At 37.0% G+C, this 15,927-nt stretch overlaps 1 protein-coding gene across 1 annotated transcript; it reads left to right on the top strand.

Moving 5' to 3' along the window:
- Positions 1-10,962: 10,962 nt before the first annotated feature.
- Positions 10,963-13,695, top strand: LOC127987713 (E3 SUMO-protein ligase ZBED1). Its single transcript, XM_052590102.1, has 3 exons — positions 10,963-12,076; positions 12,313-12,917; positions 13,008-13,695. The coding sequence occupies exons 1-3, from the start codon at positions 11,224-11,226 to the stop codon at positions 13,437-13,439; spliced, it is 1,890 nt and encodes a 629-aa protein (XP_052446062.1). The 5' UTR covers positions 10,963-11,223; the 3' UTR covers positions 13,440-13,695.
- Positions 13,696-15,927: the final 2,232 nt, after the last annotated feature.

Below are 15,927 nucleotides of genomic sequence, written 5' to 3'. Positions count from 1 at the left end.
CCATTAAGATATTTACATTAACACTTCTAAAAATCCATCTGTTTGTCAATATTTTATAAATATATCTTCACCAACACACCAATTTCACATCACTGACCCATTCCTTGTGACACAGCACCAGTTTACAGAGCAGCTGGAGCTTTACATTGATTCTTTTTTAGATTAACCAAATTCAGACCTGAGTATCTGTAGTGTCTGTGAATTTCTCGGCAGACTGGAGATTTCTGTCACTCCAGACTCTCCTATTTGATTCCTGCTCAGATCCAGCTCTCTGAGGTTTGAATTAAATGGGATACACTTTTAAAATACTTACTTCAGCTTTTCCAGTCTACACTGTACATTATCAAACAGAGACAAGATGATCTTCATTCCTGGGTTTCCTAGTTTATTCTCACTCAGATCCAGCTCTGTCAGATTTGAAGGGTTTGAATTTAGAGCTGCAGCCAGAACATGACAACCTCCTTCTGTGATACAGTTGTTCTTCAGACTGCATAGAGAGAAAACACTTCAGTTATAATCTGAATATTTACCAGTATGTTTTAGCTGACATTTGACAAATACTGGTGACGATGATGATGGCAACTCATTCAGTCAGCGATCTCTTATACAAGAGATTGTATAAGAGATACAAAACACACAAAAAACAACCAGCAGCAAGAATTTAAAAACGTCCTTGTAACATTGAAATAATGTACATCAATATGTAGAGTTTACAGTGTTTTTCCTGCAGTAGAACAGCGATCTGATTCACTCGTGCAGAACATTGAGATCCAGTGATCTCTGTCTACTCATTGCGCTTAGATCAGACTTAAAAAAACGAGGTTCATGGTCATTTGCATTCAGAAATGCCTCCAATTAACCACACGTGGTGACAACACCTCCCTTTATAAATCATGTGAATGTATAATGTCCTCAACGAAATCATGGAAAAAGAAAGAAGTACTGACTGAGAAGCCATTCTGTGCTCTCACTAAACAGATCAGTGCGCTTTTTTAAAACACGCTCTCAGTACAGAGCATGGTTTGCCTAATCTTTCAGCATAACCCGATCAGTCATGACACTATAGCAACATTTCAAATGACTTCCCAGCTACTTTTTATTTTTGTCTTGTTTTTAGATAAATTAATCATGATGATTTACTACATAAGCAAAAATATATTTAGTCTTATTTCCTGGGGGGGGGGGGTAAAAAAGACTAAATATGTTATCTGAACTATTCATTTATAAATTTAGTATTTGGGGACACAGGAAACACACAGTAGCACTTTCTTTTTGTAGTATTGCCATTCTAGCTCTAGATTCTCTGCTTAAGCATGCTCAGAGTTCTGCTTATATTTACACACAATCCTATGTTTAAGTACAAGTTGGTAGATCCCACTTTTTGCATGAGACTTTTATTACACACGCATCACACACACACATCTGTGCGTATGCACTGTTGATAAATGAAGGAACTGGAAGTTAGAGTTCATGCTGGAATTAAAGCCTGTAAACTTCACTGAGCTAAAGTAGTTCTGTCCTCAATTCTGTGGCAAATTATCTAGGTCCATGTTAATAGATGGATCTGAATTTGAACAAAACACTAATGATTGTCACACAACCTACCTCAGTATCTCTAGTTTGCAATTTATATCCTTAAATCCAGTGCAGAGCAGCTTCACTCCTAAATCCTGCAGATTATTATTGTTCATGTTCAGCTCTTTCAGATTGGTATCTGATCCAAGAACTGAAGCCAGAGCTGGACAGCTTTTGTCAGTTAAGCCACAATCATTTAGCCTAAAAGAGAAATAAATCAAATCACAGAGTTAGATACATGTAATACATTCGTTAAATACAAAAAATACATTTATACCAATTATTTTTAGATTAACAGAAAATACACTGCATATACTGTATATTAGAATTGTATTGATTCAAATTTCCTACATAAAACAAACCAGCATGCTTGAATAAAACTTAATAAAATATGTAAATTAATAACAGGCTTATATCATTAATGGCAATGAGTTATATATTTAAAAGTGCTGCTCTATCTTGATGAGTTTCTTGAGGTGGAGATGTGGAGGTTAATAATTTATGTATTGAGGTTATGCAAGACTATATCTTCTTTAAAGCAGTAGTTTAAGAAGTTGAACTGCATATAGTGTTGAGCTTTTTTCTGATGAGGTCAGCTGGGTCACCTTCTGCTTGCAGTAAGTTAGTAAAATAAAGATGATGGGATCGCATAAAGTTATCAGAAGGAGATGTGTAGCACTGCGTGAGGCAAATGGTGGTCACACCAGATACTGACTGGTTTTCGGACACCCCCATACAGCCCCCCGAATGGGTTGGGTTGGGGACCTAGTAACATTGCCGGGTTCAGTCCCAGAACAAGCTATGTGTGAACAAAAGCTAGGGGTGCTCCGATCACGATCGGCCGATCGTTATGCGCATCTCGTCAGTAAAGCCGGTTCTCTAATCAGCGGTTAATTCCATCAGGTGCGTGATTTCACATAGAGCAGCTGTTACTACACAGAGCCATTGTTGATAGAGAAGATGCGCAAATCCACTTCATTTTCAGCGTTTTTTGGCGCATCTTCTCAGTTAACAACGGCTCTGTGTAGTAACAGCTGCTCTATGTGAAATCACGCACCTGATGGAATTTAACGCTGATTAGAGAACCGGCTTTACTGACCAGATGCGCATTAATGATCGGCCGATCGTGATCGGAGCACCCCTAACAAAAGCCAGAACTAATGCTGTAAAGGCTGTGTCATAGTGATGATACATGCTATCACGTGACTCTTTTACCAGGTGTTTTGAAGGCAGATCAACGTTTGCGGAAAAAAATAAAAATAATGCAGAGGTGTAAAAAGTACTCAAAAATGTTACTCAAGTGAAAGTACAAGTACTTAGTGAAATTTTTACTAAATTAAAAGTACAAGTATCTGGTCAAAATCATACTTGAGTAAAAGTTAAAAAGTACAACTTTTAAATTGTACTTAAGTATTAAAAAAGTAGAAGTACTTTTTTTCTGAAAGACAATACAGAAGAATGGTTAAAGGGAGAGAACTAAAAAATGCAATGGCACAGGTATATTTAGTATAACAACATACATTACATTTCAACAACATCAATTCAAGTGAAACCCAGCTCTATCTCTATAATAATAAATTCTATAATAAATATAAAAAAATAGCAAGCATCAGTTGTATGCTCGGTTATTATTGGCATTGATTTGACGCCATACATTTATCAGATGAACACAAACTAAGAGTTAAAAAAACTAAATTCTCTTTATATAATGCAAGTGTTTGGGACATCCAAAAATGACACTTCAAAAACTATACACAAAGAGAATTTGACAGTAACTCATGCAACCCGTTAATGAATTGCTGTCTTCTTAAGTGAAACAATAGGCATATGTAAGAAAAATACAAATATTTTAATCATCGTCATGTTCACTTTGTGTGGTTTCATTTTTGGGTCAACTATCCCTTTGAAGAGCAAGATGTGATGGAGAGGCTAGAAATCTATTCCAGACAGAATACAAGAATTTTGTTGAATTAATGAAGAGAGTAATAGAATTAAAACATACAATGTTAATGTTTTTAAAGGCTACTTTATTTGTGTTATCTATTCAACGTCACTGTCTAAAAGGACAAGTAATCACTAAGCAAACAAAACTTACATCAATAAACATGAATTACAATTAATTTAGCATATATTATATATTTAAACACTTTTTTGGAGATGTGTAACATTGAATAAAAAAACAATTCCATGAAAATATTAATTGTATTTAGATTCTCCTCACCGATTTTATTTGCACTATAATTTGTGCATTCAGCTAATATATTACATAGCTAATGGCTCTATCAAAACAGAACAAATAATGAATAAAGTTTTTTGGGCAGGAAAATGCAACTTTGCTACATTAATATGCTTCCTCAGATTTGGTGGTAAACATTTGAAGCCAGACATTTACCTGATGAAAGTCATAAGTGTTTGATGCATGAAAACAATTATCTTTAGTTCTCATGTCAGGCACACACGTTTGAGCTTCTGTTTACCATATTTAATGTGCATAAGATCAAATAAAAATATAATGCACTTTTCAAGATGAAATTAAATTTCACTGTTCACACACAAATTTACTGTTTTTTTTCTTTAGAAATTTAATCAAGTAAAAGTACAAGTAGTCAGTTTAAATTGTAGTTGAGTAAAGTACAGATCCCCCCAAATAACACTTAAGTACAGTAATCAAGTAAAATAAAGTATTTTACACCTCTGAAAATATGTGCAAATTGTAATGATAGATCAGTTAGTTCCACACTTTCTGCGCTGAAGCTGAGATTGTTCACCATCTTAAGTCAAAGTTAACCTGCCTAGCATTTTCGACTCACGACGTCACATCCTGATGTCACATGATTTTATGGGACCTTTACGGATTGTGTGTGAACGCACGCACATATTCCAGGTAATCACTGGCAGTGGGAAAGGGGCAAAATCTAGCGACCCGGGAACAATTGCTGGGAGACATTACCAGTGTATTTTCTGGAATCGCAGTGTGAAGGGGGCTTAAGGCAAACCTGTCCAATAATCACGCTGTCTAATCAGCATCTAGATATGCCACAACTGTGAGGTGGATGGATTATCTCAGCAAAGGAGAAGTGCTCACTAACACAGATTAAGACAGATTTGTGAACAATATTTGTGAGAAATAGGCCTTGTGAACACAGAAAAAGATTTAGATCTCTGAGTTCAGCTCATGACAAATGGGGGCAAAAACATAAGTGTTGCGTTTATAATTTTGTTCAGTTTATAAAATAAATTTTTGTTCAAACCAATCAGAGTGTCATCTCCCATTCCCTTTAAAAGCGAGATGCGCTCACACCATGGTGGGTCGCTATTCACATGGTGGAATTTGTTGTCGGAAAAGCTGAACACTTCTCAAGTGAAGAAACTGATCTGCTCATGCGCGAAGTTAAAGCATGCGAGCAGATCATCTACGGGACAAGCAGGAATCCACCAAAGCTCCGCGCAATGAGTCAGTTAACATATATATACATATGTGTGTGTGTGTGTGTGTATTGGCACAATTGTTCAATTAATTCACCAATTTCATTCATCATTATTAGTAGTAATAGGCTGAATTGCAAATAGGTAGCCTAATTCTAATACACTCAATGACTATCCATCATTACATTTTTATATTTCTACACAATATTGTTTTCACTGTAATCCTTTTGTTTTTAATATTTGGTAAATTTGTGTGTAATAAGCAAAGTCAATGCACATTGTGTGGTGCTGGACAGGAAAATGCGGGTGTATGATAGGACCCTATAAGTCACTCGGTGACCTAGGACCGAAATACATTGCAGATATGTTCACTGAATATAAACCTAACAGACCACTCAGATCATTAGGATCGAGTCAGTTAGAAATACCAAGAGTTCACACAAAACAAGGGGAGTCCTCCTTTAGTAACTATGCTGCCCGCAGTTGGAATCAGCTTCCAGAAGAGATCAGATGTGCTAAAACACTAGTCACATTTAAATCTAGACTCAAAACTGATCTGTTTAAGCTGTGCATTTATTGAATGAGCACTGTGCGATGTCCAAACTGATTGCACTGTATTTACATATTAACTGAATTTTATGTAAAATAATTTTCTATTTCTGTTTTAAATTAATTTTAAATGAGTCAATTTTTAAATCATTTTCAAAGTTTTAAAATTGCTTGTTTTATTATTTTTCTTCATGATTATTTTACTTTCTTTTATGTAAAGCACTTTGAATTACCATTGTGTACGAAATGTTATATAAATAAACTTGCATTGCCTTGAAAATCACTTTATTTTATTTGTATCTAATACAAATCTTTTATTTGTATCTCCATTGTATTTATTTGTGCTGTTGTTTGTAGTTTGAATATTCTTTCTTTCGTTACTTTTGTTTGAAAGTATAGTTTTTTCCATAAACATAGCACATACCGAACTGTACCGAAACCATGACCATAAACCCATGATACAATCCGAAACATGAAAAAGTATCAATGTAGATTAATGCAATTTTAAGATGAGAACAAAACATGACAAGATATATTAAATAACTTACAGAGCTCTTTTGCAGGTTTTGATGACTGCTGATAATCTAATGAGACACTCGTCTGATTTCTTGAATTTCTGAAGCTCAAACTCCTCCAGCTCCTCTTCTGATGTCAACAACACAAAGACCAAAGCAGACCACTGGGCAGGTGAAAGATCAGCAGATGAGAGACTTCCTTTGCTAAGGTGGGTCTGAATGTCTTTCACCAGAGTTTGGTCGTTCAGTTCATTCAGACAGTAGAACAGATTGATGGATCTCTCTGGAGACAGATTAGACTCTAATTTCTGCTTGATGTACTGAACTATTTCCTTTTTGCTCTGCTCATTTCTATTTTGCTGTGTCAACAGACCCTGTAAGAGTCTCTGATTGGACTGGAGTGACAAACCAAGGAGGAAGCGAAGAAAAAGATCCAGGTGTCCATTATCACTCTCTAGTGCCTTGTCCACTGCAGTCTTGAGCAAATCAATCATGGTTTTTTCGGGGTGGAGTGACAGTCCGAGAAGGGATTGAAGGAAACAGTAAAAATAAACACTGAGACTCTCAACCTCCTTGACCACTGTAAAGTCTTGATCAAACACATTTTTCTTGTTGATGTCTAGAAACAGATGTGCATAAAGGGCTGCAATAAACTCTTGAATGCTCAAGTGAACGAAGCAGTACATGGTACCAAGAGTGATCCCTGTTTCCTCCTTAAAGATCTGGGTACACATGCCTGAGTACACTGATGCCTTATAGACGTCAATACCACAGGCTTCCAGATCTGTGTCATAGAAGATCACATTGTTTCTTTCCAGCTGATCAAATGCCAGTTTCCCCAGTGAAAAGATGGCATCTTTATCCCAAGAAACATCTGGTGTATGTTCTCCATCATACTTTCGTCTGCTCTGTTGGATCTGAAATCTGAGGAAGTGTGTGTACATTTGTGTCAGAGTCTTAGGAGTGTCTTCAGTATTTGACTCCTGCAGTGTTTTGGAGACATCATCAGTCTGATTGTTTTTCACAACACCATTTCTTTTCTCCTCTAAAATGTTCTGGAGAACAGTGGCTGAAATCCAGCAGAAGACTGGGATGTAGCACATGATAAAGAGACTCTTTGATTGTTTAACATGATCAATGATTTCTTTGGCCTGATTCTCATCCGTGAATCTTTTTCTGAAGTACTCCTCCTTTTGTGCATCATTGAATCCTCGTATCTCTGTCAGCCGGTCGATACAGTCAGGAGGAATCTTACTGGCAGCTGCTGGTCTGCTGGTGATCCAGATGAGAGCAGAAGGAAGCAGATTTCCCTTGATGAGGTTCGTCAGGAGAACATCCAGAGAGGCTGGTGATGAAACATCAGACCACGTCTCATTATCCTTAAAGTTTACAGGAAGTCGACATTCATCCAATCCATCAAGAATGAACAAGACTTTCAATTGATTTCTTCTTGTAAGGTTCAGTCCTTGTGTCTCTGGGAAAAACTGAGTTATAAGGTCCATCAAACTTAGTTTTTCTTGCTCCTTTAAGTTCATCTCTCTAAATGGAAGAGGAAATATGAAGCTGATATCTTGATTTTCTTTTCCTTCGGCCCAATCCAGAACAAACTTCTGCACAGAGACTGATTTTCCGATGCCAGCAACTCCTTTTGTCAGTACAGTTCTGATCTGCTTGTCTTGTTCAGGTGCTTCAAACAAATGTTTGCACTCAACCTGTATCTCCTGTGATTCATGACGTCTGGAAGCAACTTCAATCTGTCTCACCTCATGTTCAGTATTGACCTGTTCACTACAACCCTGAGTGATATAGAGATCTGTGTAGATGTTATTCAGAAGTGTAGAGTCTCCTTGATTTGCAATTCCTTCAAACACACATTGATACTTCTTCTTTAGTCTACACTTTAGCTGATGAATGAAGACCAGCTCATCTAAACAGAAACAAAAATATTATTTTTTTCTCTACATTTATAAGTGACAATCTGATGGATGATTATGAAACTCTTACCTTCTAGAGTATCAGCAGCTTCATCTTGCTTCATCTCTCTCAGGAAGTAGAGCGTGAGATCAAGAGCTGCTTCTTTCATACTGCATCTGTTCTCATTAAAGTCCTTCACAAAGTACTGCAAGTTCTCTTTTTGTAATATTTTCTTAAACTTTTCCAGTTCTTTCTTCAGAAATGTGATTATTTTGCTCTCAAGATCCTACAAAGAAAGAAAGGAATGAATGAGAGAAAATAATCCTATATTTGGTAAAAAAGTATTTATTCAGTAATTAAACATATTCATCAAAAATCAAGTTGAGATAAACAGTAATTTGTTGTTTGTTGTAAATATGAATAAAAATAGGCTTTCTTATTTTATAGGTTCTTAAAAAGAAAAAGTAGAAATAAAAGTTCTGTCACACTCTTATTCAATAACATCTTTGTTTATTATAATTATTAAATGTTCTTGTAAATGTGTTTTATTACCTGGAAGATCTGCAGAAGACTGTCAGTAAAATTCTTGTGGTTCCTGTGAGACTGTAAATCTGGATCTAATGTTTCACACTGAAGCCTGATAGTAAATAAAATAAATCAAAATACTGCATTTTTAGAAAAAAAAAAAAAACCCAGACCAAAAATATTTTGTAAATATTTAAGCAAAGAAAAAAACAATACTGTGATAAATGTATGGCCTATAGGTTTTATGATAATTATTCACTGACACACTTTCTGACACAATCTGTGTGTAAGCAAAAATAAGAAACAGATCAAATACCGTTTGGTTCGTGATGTTGTTTCTTCACTGAATCTCGGTGGTTCTTCCTTTGACTCGTCACTCTTCACAGACACAGAGCTGGACACATGTGAGTCTGATCTTACACTAATGACACAAAGAACAAAACACTTTACTACAGGAGCTCCTTCAGTCTCATTCAAAGAGCTTCACTGTTGAGGATGGTAATGAAGCACAGTATAGACATGCATTTGTCCATCTATGACTATGGATAGATGGAAAGACATATTCATGTTTGGCTGTATGATCTATTTTCCATGGTGTGGGATTACAAATTTATAAAATGTTAAATCTAGGTTCCAATGTAATAGTAGACTTTTTGGGGTAATAAAGCTGACATCCAAGAAGCTCAAATCAGGAAAATCAAGTGTCTAAGACATTAACCTTTTGTCTTTGTGCTCTTCCTTGCAGCTTAAGGCACAGCTGTGCCTTTTGTCTCTATGATAATGTGAAGGTATCAGCGATACTGTCAGGCACCTCTGTATTTAAATGACACTGTTATGCTGATGAGATCAAGGCTGGGAAGATGCCAGTTACTGGCATTTTCCTGATTGCATTTGCATGCTTTGTTTAAGTTTGTCACCACCTCTGAGTATCCCACCCCCTTAAAATTTATAAAAACTACAATGTCTTAAGGACAGGTTAGACTTTTGATGACTGCAGCTCCACGTAGAGCATTCTCAATAAAGAATCCTGCTGAAGATTACCCAAGAGTCTCCTGGTCTTCATTTCTGAGTTCCCAACAATGGCTAATTTATAACTCCTTGTGTCTGCTTGTGTGATTGTGTTACTGGAAAGAAGCTCCAGACTGAGTTCAATAAAGAGGAAATCAGTGGTTTATTGTTTTATTTCATTCATTTCTATCACAAGCATCTTAGTGGAAAAATAAGCCAACACAAGTCAAAGATAATAAATACCTTTTCATAGATGTTTTTTTCCCGCTGAAGTTTGGCAAGTTACCATCCTTTGACCGGTCACTCTTCACAGACACATGTGAGTCTGATCTTACACTAATGACACAAAGAGAGAAGAGAAACTTTTCTACAGGAGGTTCATCTGTGTTTTATATTGACACACATTCTCTCTAGTCCTTCACAGAAACATCTGCAGAGTTTTAAAGAGAGCAGTAATTATTGTTTACAGACTCACATTTGTTTAAACATTTCTGTATACAGTTATTTAGGTGTGGTTTATTGTATTTTATGTACAGTGTATTTAGGTGTGGTTTATTGTATTTTATGTACAGTGTATTTAGGAGTGTATATCTGATGTTGTACACAGGAAGCTGGGAGAAAATGCACTTCAGCTTCATAAAGCGTGCTGTACACAAGCTAACCTTTGGGTCGTACGGCTCTTATTAATAAATCTTAGGCAGAGGTGTAGTGGTAAAAAAGGAGGTGGGTAAACTATAAATTCTGGGTGACCACATCATGGTCACGGTAAGGTGGGCCACTGCCTACCACAGTATGTGTATCCTGATGACATCACTATAGGCTATCATTTGATATTACTACCAAGGGTATCACTGGTTGTTCCCTCATATAGGTCACACAATCACTATTCAATTCATTAAAGGGGGGGGGGGGGGGTTAAATGCTATTTCATGCATACTGAGTTTTTTACACTGTTAAAGAGTTGGATTCCCATGCTAAACATGGACAAAGTTTCAAAAATTAAGTTGTACTTTTGAAGGAGTATTTCTGTTCCAAAAATACTCCTTCCGGTTTGTCACAAGTTTGGGAAAGTTTTTTTCGAGTATGGCTCTGTGTGACGTTAGATGGAGCGGAATTTCCTTATATGGGTCCTGAGGCACTTCTGCCGGAAGAGCGCGCGCTCCCGTATAGCAGAGCACTGAGAGCACAACAGACTTCACTGATCAGAGCGAGAGCGTCGCCAAATGTCACAAAAGGAGTGTGTTTTTGGTTGCAAGGGCTAGACAACCCTGCACAGATTACCAAAAGAAAAACAGCATTAAGGGAACAGTGGATGGAGTTTATTTTTACAGAGCATCAACGGAGTTATGCAAGTGTTTTTGTTTGTTCCCTGCATTTCGAAGATGCTTGTTTTACAAACAAGGCCCAGTTTGACGCCGGATTTACTTTACTTTACTTTACTTTATTGGTTTATAGTAGGGCTGTGCGATATATCGAAAATATCGAAATATCGCAAATTCGCATATCGCGATATGCATATCGTAATGATTTGCGATAGATGATAAAGTAATACAAAGCTATTTATAGTTTTACGACACAGATCATCTGACACGCGGACGTTAGTTGTGTGTGTGCGTGCGCATAGCGCCCGCGTGCTCACTGCTCTGACGTCTGACCATCAACAAGCCAGCACGCAGTGAGTGACGCGCTCATAGCAAACTAATATGATAAAATGAGCCAGCCTGAGACATCCGCAGCTGCTGCCGACGATTTAGTGCCAAAACGAAGAAGCACCTCAAAGATATGGCAGTTTTTTGGATTTAAAAGAGATGACCACATGCAGACTGAAGTTATATGTAAAACATGTAAATCTCGTGTAGCAACGAAAACGGGAAACACTTCAAATCTGTTCAGTCACCTCAAAGCAAAGCACAACGATTTGTATCAGCTATGCTCTGCAGAAAAATCTTCAAGCTCAGGTGAATCAACCCTCGTTCACCAACCCAAGCAACAATCCATATCATCAAGCTTCGAAAGCATAACACCATATCCTGTAAGTTCCCGCCGTCATAGAGAGATAACCGAGGCCATTACACGCTATCTGGCAAAGGATATGGTTCCGATCGCCACAGTCGGGAAACCAGGGTTTTTGCACCTGATGAATACCATCGACAAACGGTACAACATTCCCTCTCGAACCTATTTTTCACGCATTGCTATCCCCCAAATGTACGAGCATACTCGCGACCGTGTCATGTTGGAACTGAGAGATGTCGAACATTTTGCGTGTACAACGGACCTCTGGTCCAGTAGGACAACAGAGCCGTACATTAGTTTAACGGTTCACTTTATTGACAAAGCCTTTAAGATGAGAAGTCTGTGCTTACAGACAGCATATTTCCCCAGTGAACACAGTGGGGAAAACATAGCGCTGGGACTGCGAGAGGCTTTGTCTGGCTGGAATTTGAATGAGGCGCGTCTAGTGTGTTTTACCACTGACAACGCAACCAATATGATCAAAGCGGCGGAAATAAATGGTTGGCCCCGACTACAGTGCTTCGGGCACAGACTGCACCTTGCTATTGGTAAGTCTTACTTTTTTATATCAGAATATTTAATTAGTTATCTTAACATATAATAACTTTATTAAACACATCTTATTGTATACTGTCACAGATATTTTAGTGTTGATGATATTTAAATTTAATAAAGAATTAAACGTTAAATTATAGATGTAAGATTTATTCAAATTAATGTTTAAAAAATATGAAACCAGAACTTAATTAAAACGATTGAAACTATTTTATTTCTATTTATCCAGAAAATGCAGTCAAATGTGACACACGCATCAGTCGTGCTCTAGGAGTGTGCAAAAAGCTAGTGGGACATTTTTCCCATAGCTGGAAAAAGAAAGAAGCGCTAAAGAAAGCACAGAGAGAGCTTAACCTGCCAGAACATGGTCTGATCACAGAGTGCCCTACACGATGGGGCACTAAGCAACAAATGATGGAAAGGATCCTGGAACAGCAGAGGGCTCTGTCACAAGTTCTCTCTGAAAATCGGAGTACAAGACATCTGGTTCCATCTTGGCAGGACATTGAGGTCCTTGAGTCCGTAAACAAGGCATTGAAGCCACTTCAAGATTTTACAGATGCTTTGTCTGGGGAAGAATACGTGAGCATTTCCTATCTACTTCCAGTTCTTCGTTTACTGAACACACAAACCCTTGCTGCTGACGAGGAAGACACAGAGCTGACATGCTCAATTAAAACCAAAGTGCTGGGCTACATGGAGGCAAAATATGAGGATCCTGCAACCCAAACTCTCTTGAACATTGCCACTTTTTTAGATCCAAGGTTCAAAAAAGACTACATTCCTAAGGAACAATGGGAAGAAATTAGTTTAAGGATAAAATCAGAAATGAAGGTAAGAATATTTTATATAGCAAGAATGATTTGAGCTCATTAATAAAATATGGAGGTACTAATCATTATTTTCCTTTTCTTTTTTTTCTAGGAGGCACAACCTGCTGTTGCCATATCATCATCATCAGTGGGTGCTGCTGTGTCAGGTGCTGAGGCTGAGCCATGTCAAAGTGCCACAGCCACAAGTACAAAGAGGATGAAGAAGTCTTTAGGAAGTCTCTTACAGACCTCAGTCACATCTCCCTCTGAATCCTCTGACCATGCAACCATTGAAGCAGAATTTAACAGCTACATTCTGATCCCCAAAATCCACAGTGAGCAGGACCCTTTGGCATGGTGGGGAATTCACAAGGTAAATTTCCCCCACTTAAGCAAGCTGGCGGAAAAATATCTTTGTGTGCCTGCCACTAGCACACCATCTGAAAGACTTTTCAGCACATCAGGCAATGTAGTTACATGTCAGCGTGCATCCCTGAAACCAAACAAAGTGGACATGCTGGTTTTCTTGTCCAAAAATCTTTAACAATTTTAGCATGAATGCTAAAATCTGACTTGGCAAAAACAAAACAAAAAGAGAGCAAAGAAGTAACTCCACGGTTTCTCAAGTGTTTTTGTTTACTTGAATGTTCATGTTTTCAGGTTGATGTAGGCCTAACTATATAGTGGAGCAAAGTATTAGTGATATTTTTATTTTCTGTTTGTTTACATTTTTAAAATGTAATTTTAACATTTAAATGTAATGTTAAAATGTAATTTGTGTTAATGCAACATAAAAAAAACTGCTGTTCACTTTCAAAAGTTGTAGTGATTTCTTTCCCCTAAATAATTTGAAATTTTGGTTATATAATTTCTCTTAATACAATTTTAATTGATTTTAGAAAAAATAAATATCGTATCGCATATCGAATATCGCATTATTTAGCAAGATATCGCATATCGCATTTTTCTTCAATATCGCACAGCCCTAGTTTATAGTAATGTGGACAACCTCTTTTAATCAAAAGAGCAGCTTTAGCCTCTACGGCTAATTTCCAGCTGTAGTCCCCAGCAAGTTATTAATTGGCATACATCAATAAATACATTGCAATTAATACAAGGCTTAAGCAAGAGCTTAGACAAACAAACAAGGTGGTACAAAATTGAAACAGACAAGCAGGCACAAATTACAAAGACATAAAAGCAGGTCAAGCAATAAACTAGAGAAAATTGACACCAAAGATAATCATGCAAAGGCCACATTGAAGCACATATAAGACATAGCATTGAGACAGTCAGCAGAGATCAAGTGGCAGAAGCATGATCATGTCACATCTAGTGCGCACATCACATCTAGCATATTAATGTGTGCAGGTGTAATTGTCGGTTAGCCAATTTTTAAGGTGTGCAGTAAAAGTCGAATACATATGTGTGTTTTTAATTGTAATGGGCAATGAGTTCCAGTTACGTATTGCAGTAAAAGAAAATGATAATTGACCAAATGCACTTTTTCTTAGTGGGATTACTAGGTCGCCACGTGTGGTGCTTCTGGTATTATGACTGCTGTTATTACGTTGGATTATGAATGAATTGAAAGGAGGCGGAGTGGTATTATGTAAAATTTTGTGAACCAGACAAATATTTTTGTATTTGATTACATTTTCCCAGCTCAGCAGTTTATAGTTTTTAAGGATTATACAATGGTGTAAACTGTTAGGCTTCTGGTCCAAGATTTTAAGAGTTTTTTTTATAAATAGTTGCTAATGGCTTAAGTGATGAGCTGTTAGTTTGTCCCCAGCTTGTCAGACAATATGTTAGATGTGACATAATCATTGCATCCATAAATAATTTAGCAGCATTAAAAGTAAGGGCACTTCTAATATATCTAAAATTAGCTAAACTAAACTTGACCCTATTGCAGACTTTCTTAATATGTGTTTTAAAAGAGAGATTAGAATCAATAATAACGCCCAGATATTTAAATTGTGGCACAATAGTAATGTTTTGACCTGAAATTGATATGATTGACACACTATTACATTGTCTTTTTGTAAAAAACATTCCCACAGTTGTATCTACATTTAATTGAAGACATGAGCGATGTAGCCAATTGGTGATCTGGTCCATGGCTTTGGTCAATTTTGTGGCAGCCAGATTTTTTGTCTTGGCATGCACATAAATTACAGTATCATCCGCGTACATTATTGTATTGATGTCAGGGCAAACTGATGGCAAATCATTAATATATAGACTAAACAAAAGCGGGCCAAGTATTGATCCTTGTGGCACCCCTGTGCATAAATTAAGAGCTAGTGAACGATGGGTGTTCACAGAAACAAATTGAGTTCTACCAGTTAAATATGACTCAAACCATTTAATTGCAGAGGGGGAAAAATTAAAAGTAGAGAGTTTGGCAATAAGGACCTGATGGTTGACTGTGTCAAATGCTTTACGGAGGTCTAAAAACATAGCGCCAACAACACCTCCCTTGTCCACCATTTCTCTAACAGTCTCTAAAAAGTAACAGTTAGCCGTTTCTGCGGAGTGATGGGCCCGGAAGCCAAACTGCATCGGATGAAGTGTGAAGGGACTATTATTAAGAAAAGAGACAAGCTGTTCTGACACACATTTTTCAGCAACCTTAGAGACTACTAGAAGAATACTAATTGGGCGGTAGTTAGATATGTTCCGTGGGTCATTTGACTTAAATATGGGAGTTACAATTGCAGTCTTCCAGGTGGTTGGAAATATCCCCTCTAGTACTGACTGATTAAAAATTTGTGTGATAGGATAAGATAGATGTTCTTTCAGGCATTTAAGCATTTTCGAGTCCATTCCATAAATATCTTTTGTTGATGAGATTTTAAGAGAATTAATAATTGCCTGAGTTTTTAATTCACAGATAGGTTGAATGCTAAAAGAAGGCATGCTTTCATCTATTGTGACAACATTTCCAGTTATTAGGGAAAAATTCTGTGCGATTTCATTCACAGAATTAATAAAATATTCATTAAAAGCTACAGCTATTTGAGCTG

The sequence above is a fragment of the Carassius gibelio genome, chromosome B22, assembly GCF_023724105.1.
Source record: "Carassius gibelio isolate Cgi1373 ecotype wild population from Czech Republic chromosome B22, carGib1.2-hapl.c, whole genome shotgun sequence".
Classification (NCBI taxonomy): domain Eukaryota; kingdom Metazoa; phylum Chordata; class Actinopteri; order Cypriniformes; family Cyprinidae; genus Carassius; species Carassius gibelio.
Note: the sequence above shows the minus strand (reverse complement) of the source record. Positions and strands in the feature narration are given on the sequence as shown.